Source organism: Odontomachus brunneus, unplaced genomic scaffold (genome assembly GCF_010583005.1).
Source record: "Odontomachus brunneus isolate Ranch 3 - 2012 unplaced genomic scaffold, Obru_v1 Obru_scaffold_072, whole genome shotgun sequence".
Taxonomy (NCBI): domain Eukaryota; kingdom Metazoa; phylum Arthropoda; class Insecta; order Hymenoptera; family Formicidae; genus Odontomachus; species Odontomachus brunneus.
In genome coordinates, this window is record NW_022639522.1 from 512659 (window position 1) to 521883 (window position 9225).

Below are 9225 nucleotides of genomic sequence, written 5' to 3' on the forward strand. Positions count from 1 at the left end.
CCCCATTCAAGGGGAGCACATCAAGGCTGGCTCGGTGGACAAAGCACCAATCAGCAAAGCGGGTGAAGCTGCCGCCGCGCATGAAGTGATTGCTCGAGCGCGCGACGACACCTCAAACACTTTCCCCTGATCTGGCTTTGTGATCCACGTGTATGCGTACCACTCCGCCACCGCCGCTCGCAGGCGCCCGATCACCTGGGCGCGAGCCCCAGGTGGGATCTTAGTGATCTTGCCACGTGGCCCGCGGCACTGGAGGACGAACTCCTCACGCTCCCCGCACCAGAGCCACCGAACAGCCAAGCGATCAGATTGTCTCCGAGCAGCATTCCGTGCGCTCGACCAGAGCGAGGACTCCCCGCCCACCCTTAGCCTACCCTCGAGCGAGCCCGAAAGGAAGGCGGCGCACGTCGGGTGGGTGTCAATCCGGCGGCTAACCACTGCCCGCAGCGACGCCCACGCCAGGTCCTTGACCGCCCGGTCGTCCGCCGTCAAAAGACGGAAGACGTGGGCGATTGTGAGGACGTCGGCGAGGTCAGCGAGCGGAAGCAGTCCACACCCCCCCCCCTGCTAGGAAGGAGGTAGACCACCTCCGCGCTGGCGCGCTGAGGGAGGTTTAGCCAGCCTTTGACTAACCTGCGGATCTGCAGGTCTAAGGCTATTAAGAGGCGTTTCTCAACCCTGGCCCCCCGAAGCAAGAAGTCGAGCCGCGGCAACAGAAAAGTCGCCATGGCCTCCGACTTCTGCCACGGAGCAAGGAGCGACCGGAGGTCGCCCGGAGGTCCTCATCCAAAGCCAACATGGCAGCATGTGGGTTTTGGTTCACCGAGAAGCCCGTCGGGATGCCGAGGTGCTCATAGGCCTCGCTCTCCGCCAGGGACGGAGGAGGAGACTTCACAGTCTGACCCTGAACGACAGAGCCCGTCGACAGGACCCTGCCGCCTCGTCCCACACCGACGTGCAGGGTGGCGCATTTGGCAGAGTTGAACCGCAACCCTATCGACGACGCTTCGTCCTCCGCGACTGCAAGCAGTCTTCCCATCTCGCCCGGGCTCCTGGAGACCAGTACCAGGTCGTCTGCATAGGCCATTACTGACCACCGCGAGCCCAACAGTTCGACCCCGAGACTGGTGTCGGTGACTGCACGCAGCACCGAATCGATCACGAGATCGAACACTATCGGGCTCAGCGGGCATCCCTGGCGTACACCCGACCGGATGGGGATGAGCGCAGTGAAACCGTCTTTGGTTCGCACGTGCGTGGTGCAACCATCGTACATGAAGCCCCATATCGCTATGAGGCCCCGCGGAACGCCGGCTCGTACAAGGGCGCGGCGGATCGTCTCGTGAGGTACCGATCCAAACGCGTTGGAAAGATCCAGCCATGCGATTACCATCTCCCTGCGGTCCCTCCGGGCATCAGTTAGGATCTCCTGCAGGACGAAGTTGTGCTCGTAGCACCCCTCGTCCCTCAGAAACCCCTTCTGAGCCGGACTTAGCTTTCGGCCGGCTATCGCCAGTCGGTCAATCGATCAGCCAGCACTGCCGCGAAGAGCTTGGGCGTGGTATCACCGAGCGCGAGAGGACGCCAATTTTCGAGCATGCCGCGATCACCTTTCTTATATACTAATACGGTGTTGGAGATCTTCCAGCTCGCGGGGACAACCTCGAGTTGCAGGCAGGCGTTGAACACCGCGGCGAGCAGCTGAGCCGTCGGATTCGAAACACGGAGGTCACGATAGGTCAGACCGCCCGGTCCGGGCGCAGAATTATTCATGCGCCGGAGCCTCCGATCAACCTCTCGCTCCGAGATCGGCCGAATCAACTCAGCCGCCTGTTTGCCATCGCCCGAGGCTTCGGGCAGCTCCTCAGGCGCCGCGCCGTGTAGGCTTCCCGCGCCACAGTATAAGCCTTTGAAGTATTCCTGCACCCGCTGTGTGGACACATCGCACACTTCTGCGGGGCCGGAAATGACTTCGCGGATTGCTTTGCGGCAGTTCTTCCTGAACAGCGCTTGTAGGCGCGCTGCTTCGCGTCCCGTATCCACGCGACCTTCTCCACCGAACATGGGGGCTCCGCCGATGCGGGTCCCCCTTTGCGAATGGCGCTGTCTCCCATTCCCCCCGCTCTCCGCGCGTTATCTTCGGCCTCTCGCGATCGTACCGGATGGCCACAAGGACGCGGCGCGCCACTGCCCCCCGAAGAACCCGACGACTTGTGTCATCAGGCGCTCGAGGTCGGCGAGCGTATCCGCCGATTCCGCCGCCGCGACGAGACGTCGCCTCTCGGCGGCCTTCTGCCGCGCGACAGGCGCCACCACCGGGTCACCTCTCGCCGCGGCCGGCGAACTCCGCGGAAGTGCGGGCGGACGCGCCCTCGCCCTAATGGCTAGTCCCGCAGTCGCCCCCGCCCTCCCCGGACGCCCCTCGACGACGGGGGCGCGTGTTCCCCGCCGACCCATTACCCCGCCGACACTTACGGGAGCACTGGAATGTACGGCAACACACTCACCAACATCTTCTGAACGCGTTGAAACTTCCGCGGGTCCCGCCGGTGGTATCCCTCCGCTCACCGCGCTCCTCGTCGCGACTCCCGGCAAGGGGTGATAGTTCACCGCCGTGAGGGGCGGCGGACTGGGCGCAGCGCGCGACTCCGCGCCCGACGCCTCTTCATCAGATGAGAGGCGCTTCCTCACCCTCCTCGCTCTTCTCCGCGCGACCCTTCCTTCGGCCATCGTCCACAACTCGTCCCCGTTCTCCGAGTCCGCCGCCGTGCCGCCGCCGCCGGCGCCGACCTCCTTTCTGCCGCTGCTGCTGCTGATAGTGCTCCTGCGGATGACGCCCCCGCTGGTGGTGGTGATCGTCCTCTGGGGCGGGCGCGGCCTGAGCGCCCTCCTGGGCGGGACCTTCTCTTCGCGGAGGGCGCTCGTCGTCACCCGGGGGCTGGTGGTCGTTGCCCCGGGAGTTGCCGCTGGCATGTACCGCGGCCCCGCAGCGATCACTGCGACCGGTGGCGACATACGTGCCGGCGGCGTGAAGCGCCCACGGTGGGCGAGAAGTACCTCCCGGGCGCGCTCGGGAGCCCTGTGGACATAATGAGATTCCCCGCCGCCGCTGTCACCACCGTTGTGGTCGTTAAGACCGCCGGCGCGCAACTCACGGGCGTATAGACGGGCAGGCATGGTGGCGACTTGCCCGTCGTCACCACGATCACATCGTGGGTGTTCGGCGGTGTGACGGGCGACATGCGTGTCGAGGGGGAGGACGCGACCCCGACCGTGGACAGCGGTACGGGGGGCGATCCTCGCGGTAACGCCCGTGGGCTTCCCACCGTCGGCGTGACGCGCGACATCGCCGCTGTCGTCGCGACCGGCGAGACGCGCCTCGAATTCACACCGTCAAAGGGCGGTGTGAATCACTCGTGAGGCACGCTCACCGGTTGCGAGTCGGGCGGCGACTCGTAGAAGTCGCGCAGCACGCCGGCACGACTCGTTGTTCGAATCGCGGCTCTACTGCGGGGCGCGCAGTCTATGGCCACGCCCGCTCTGCTCACCGGCGTCGTCTCTTGTGGCAGCGGCGTTGTGGTCCTGCGCAAAATGGCCGCCCTCGGTGCACCGGCTGTTGCTCTCGAAACGGATGTCTGTGTCGCCGGTGCCCTCGTGACGGCCGCGTACGAGGAGGAGACGTCCTCGTACGAGGACGCCGTTGCGTACGCCGACGGCGACGGCGTTTTATTATTAATACTACATCATTAATACTATAATATTACAATATTAATGCTAATGTCAATATGATAATATTTTGTGGTAAATTTAATTCCTGCCGCTTGCTACTAAAGGGTGCCGGCTCCAACGCTAGTGAGTCTCGACGGTGAAGTCACATGTCTTGTGTAGTTTAGACATTGCTGAAAGCGATTCAGTTCTTACACGTTAGATTTCTCGACGCCAAAAGGATTGAAAATGAACCGCGATATACTGTTTTCCCGATATGTGCTTCTTTATTATTTTGATCTCATGAAAACCGCAGCTGAAACGCAACGTTTATTATCCGAAGTGTATGATGATGAAATTCTATCGGAAAGAATATGTAGAATTTGGTTTGAACGCTTTCGAAACGATGATTTTGACGTGAGAAACAAAAAACGTCCCGGACAGTTAAAAAAATTTGAAGATGTCAAGCTGCAAGAATTTTCGATGAGGATCCAGCTCAAATACTTTTAGAGTTGTCAAAAGCGTTAAATGTTACTCCAATGGCCGCCTCCAAACGCTTGCATATCATGGGAAAAATTCATTTAGTAGGAATATGGGTACCACATGAGTTGTCAGAAAATGCCATTTTGAGTCGTTTGTGTATCGCGACTTCTTTGCTTGCCAGGTAAAGAAAAAAGTTTTTGTGGCGTACCCTGACTGGCAATGAAAAATAGATTTATTTTGATAATCCCAAGCATAGGAAATCATGAGTGGATTCGGGCCAACCATCCACTTCAACTCCAAAGAGGAATATTCATGGACATAAGACCTTGCTCTGTCTTTGGTGGGACCAGAAAGGTGTGCTGTATTACGAGCTCTTGCGTTCAAATGAAACCGTTACAGTTGATCGCTACCAACAGCAATTAGCAACGATTGAGTGACGAGTTGATGCAAAAAAGACCAACCGTAGCCAACAATCGACGCAAAGTCATTCTTTTGCATTGTAACGCTCGACCGCATGTTGCGAAAAGAATGAAGCAGACACTTCTACAGCTTGAGTGGGAAATCCTCCCACATCCAGCGTATTCTTCAGACGTGGCACTGTCGGATTACCATCTCTTTCGGTCGATGCAACACTTACAGACACACACTTCTCCAGTTACAATTACGTAGAAGTTAGAAATGGGTGGATAAATGGATCGCCTCGAAAGACATTGTGTTCTACTATCGTGGAATTGCTCTGTTGCTGGAAAGATGAGAAAAAGTAGTAGAAAATGGAGGAAATGACTTTCATTAAGGTATTAATCTTCCCTTCGAAACAAATTAATTTTGGAAGACGGAAAAACGGCAGGAATTAAGTTTACCACCTAATATTAAATATTGCAGATATAAAAATAATTCAGAAATATTAACACATAAGCGACCTCTGCTGAACATTTTTCTTAATTGTAACATGTTTGGCATCTGCTTATATTGCTTATAAGCATTTAATATAACATACAAAAATATCCACTTATATATATTTCTGTTTATATATCTTAATGTCCGTACAATTATATAGATGGATGCAGAATAAAAAAATGCTAATTTTTTACCTATATAGGGTGTCTGACTCGTATCAAACCAGAACTAATATATAGCTAGAATAGGTCGGCGTGGGTCATGGAATCGGTGTCTTTTTAAGCAACCACGTGAAATTTCCAATTACTAAATAAAATAGATGGGCTAATAAGAACGCGCGACGCGGCAGCCGGGACATACGGCTTGCCGCGGCCGGCGAAGAAAATCGACGATTGTTTGTGGGCCTATTTCATAGGCCCAGAGGTGGGGCCTACGTCTCAGATCTGACACAGCGTGATAGGCCCGTGAGTAATCGTTCCTTTTTTTCGCTAGCTGCGGCGAACCGTATGTTCTGTCTGCCGCATCACGCGCTTTGATTAGTCTATTTTATTTAATAACTCGAAATTTTAGGTAGTTGTGTAAAAAAGAGAACGATTCCATTACTCACCTCGATCTATTCTAGATATATGTTAGTTCTGCTATGGTTTGAGTCAGACACCCTGTATAACAAATTTAAAAAATGAAACCTAACAATGGCTGTTTCGTTAATTATTAAAGATTTTTCTTTTTTAATTTTATTTTTTATTAAAAACCGTACAACTTTTGTCTTAAAAGTTTTTTCAATCTCTGATAGTGACAGAGATAGCAAAAAGGGAATGAAACTTTGAGGGATAATTTTATCCCTTAAACCTGAGCCATTACTGATAAAAAAATATGGGTCTCTTATTTTTTGTCACTCTGTAAATATGCCAAGTTTTATTGAAATCGGAGACACATACTTCGCGAATATTTTTTGTAAATATTGTACTATTCTACAGGAAAAAGTAAGAATAAAATGTAATTTATTTATTTATATTAAGTGATTGTAAAAAATAAATAATATCTCAGAAAGAGTGACTACAATTCTAACAGATGGTGTTAGTCATTGTGAGAAGGAAAGGTTTCATGAAACATATTACCTAGGTGTTCATCATTACATTATCACAGATCTATCTAGATATAAAAGATTTGTTAATATCAATTGAAAAAGATGAAGAAAATATTTGTTATAATAAATTCTAAATCTGCTATTATTAGCTTTGTCAGTTTTATCTTTGTGAATACACCCAAAACTTTTTCCACAATGACTAATACTATCTCTTAAAAATATCAACCTTTTTTGCTAACTATATACGGAATGTGTAAGTGCAATATCTTTAACTAATCACATTTGCCTTAAATATAAAAACAACAATATCATACTTAAGTAAATATTGATGTTTATTGATGCACTTTACAAAATCATAGATATTCGTGGCTGCCCGTATATCCTCGCTTAACAATTTAAACCTTGCTGATGCCAACCAGAGTAACAACGCCATGAAAGCGTTTGCTGACAATTGTGCTGCTATAAACATGCCGACGACAATTTGATGCATGTATGTAATAGTTCGCAGCGGTTGACGAGATACGTCGAACGGAAAATCGGCAAGTACTGGGAGCGGCTGGTCCAACACAATAGGTCCCATAATGAGAACGACAGGAGTCATATAGTATGAAGCTATGCAAAAACCGTAAAAGCTGGTATACTTATCGATGTATTTTCGTTGAATAATCGCTTCCTCATGAGGCTCCAACAGTACGTAAAAATTCTCCATCTCGAAAGTAATGCACTGCAAACCATTAAATCTTCAAAATAGTATTGTGTCAACAGAACACGTTTGAGAAAGATACGTTTATTTTCAAAAAGTATGTCTACGTTAGTTACTTGTAAGCGTTGATAAATAATTGCGTGACTTAAAATGTTCCAGACAACGTGACCGCAAGGGAACAAAGGTAAAGCTGATTTTATAACGAAACTAGGATTATTTAGATTTCTCGTCAAACCATACAACACCGATGCCATTACGGTTATAGTCAGTAGCATAGAGACGAGCTGATACAACTTCAGACAAATCAGTTTGCGTTTGCTGGCGTTCTGCGGCAGCGGCCAAAACCATATAACAAATAAACTCAACTTCATGATAACCATCACTTTCTTTAGCGTTACTTTTTCTTGCATGATTATGCCAAGCTAACGTACAAGTGTATCATAGATAACTGCTGTATATTACAGCTTGAACTTCGCGTTGAGTTACAACAATGAAAGATATAAGAGTTTGCTATGTATTGTCATTATTTGGATGCACAATATAGTGAGGTATTACTTGAAACGCTATACATTGTCTTATAAATTTTTCTGTGATGAACAGAATATAAAGTCTGAATAATATTCTTGCAAAATAGGAAGATGGAAATAAAAGCTTGAAATATACTTGTGAATACTTGTTTTTACTATTAGTCGGAGAAATACACTTGCGTTTGACGAATTAAATTAATGTATGCTTTTGCAATTGTGTTACAATATATAATATCTGTCGAAGTAATCCGAGGTAGTCTCTGATATAGAATTTTGAAAGCCATAGTCTATAGACTTGAAGCAAATGGTAAGGGAGATGAATAATTTAGTCAACATTCCCTCGAGATAATGCAATTGTTAAATTATTGTGTTTCTGGAGGCATATATCAGATAGTAAGATATTCTATCGTAAATTGAGGCATTGCAGAGATGAGTGGAAGAAGAGGAATGTATTTTCTTTAACTTGTGCGTGTACAGCGTACTACGTGGTTTAGCCAATATAAAATTTCTCGATAATTTTTTGCCATTAAATTTCTAGAAATTAAAATCTATATTTTCTTTCTAAATTGTAACTACCAAATTCCATATTTTTATTTTCTTCGATTGAATGTGGTAACTATTGTGTACAACAATACAGTAGTGTACGAGAGAGGGAGAGAAAGAAAGTTTATCCTTTCCGTCTTCCTTCAGATCGGAAGTTAATAATCAACACGAGGTCATAAAATATCAATCCTTTAATAATAGTTACAACTATGGATGAATATCTGGCAAAGAGGCACAAATACAATTGCCTCATGTGCGACGAGTATTCTTGATACAAATCAACGCGGATGTCTTGATCTCTCACCAATAGTCTGCAACCGCGTGCCCTGAATTAGATTTTCCTTTGCTAATTGCTATAGACTCTGATTAGCTCCGTCCTTCGACCAACCACGGTCCATCACGGCCTCTTGACTTGACACTTTTGAGTTTCCCTTTATTTCTTCTCCTTAGTTTACATCCTTCTCTCTTCTCTCATTCTCCGCGTGAGACTTCTTGTTCCTTCATATATATTTCTATTTGTTTCTAAAACGCTTTCCTCTACCAAGCAATGACTCATTTGTTTAATCTCGATACATCGATCTTGAAGGATCCGCTTACAGTAGTGTGTATATCGACTATAAAAATAAGTAGAGCACTAATTTTAAGTATCTCATGTTACAATATAATAAGCACTATCTGGCAGAAATTTTATCAATTATTATATTATTAAAATCATATTACTTAAATGGACATTTGTATTTGCAACTTGTTCGTTTCAATGAATTCATTATATAAATCAAATGTTCACTTGCCCGGGCATACATCCCAGTTAGATATGCTAGGTATCCTAAAATATTTCGTTTGTATTCCAAAATTTCCGTACATATCGGAGCAGTAAAGAAATGTTCACAAGAATGTTCAAATAATCATAACATATTTAGAATATTTCATGAACACTATTTTTATGTGCAATAAGGAATGTTTAGCGTATATCTTAATATACAAGGTGTATATTAAATATGGAAGACCTTAAATAACTTGGAAAATTCAACTTTTACGGAAAAGTGGTTCAGGCGAAAGTTATATGATTTATCGAGTATTATTTGGGGGTGACCTTGAAAATATTGTAAAGTGTAATTTTGAAGATCATTTGGAGGTCAAGTTGTTTTTTTTTTAATGACACTAACTACTTTTGAAATCGATAGAGCATGAAATTCTGCGTTCAGACATACATGATCTGGGAGGGTCAAATTGAGCCAAAAGGGTCACATAAAGATCACAAAGTTTTTTTTATGAGAATG

At 47.2% G+C, this 9225-nt stretch overlaps 1 protein-coding gene across 1 annotated transcript in view; it reads right to left on the reverse strand.

Moving 5' to 3' along the window:
• The window catches only part of LOC116847006 (odorant receptor 22c-like), a 10732-nt gene extending 3557 nt beyond the window's left edge, over nt 1-7175 (reverse strand). The window contains exons 1-2 of the mRNA XM_032821542.1: nt 6992-7175; nt 6487-6896 (exon numbers count right to left, since the gene is read on the reverse strand). Coding sequence (XP_032677433.1) covers nt 6487-6896; nt 6992-7150 — 569 coding nt within the window. The 5' untranslated portion in view covers nt 7151-7175. The remainder of the gene's footprint in view (nt 1-6486; nt 6897-6991) is intronic.
• Between the last annotated feature and the right edge of the window lie 2050 nt (nt 7176-9225).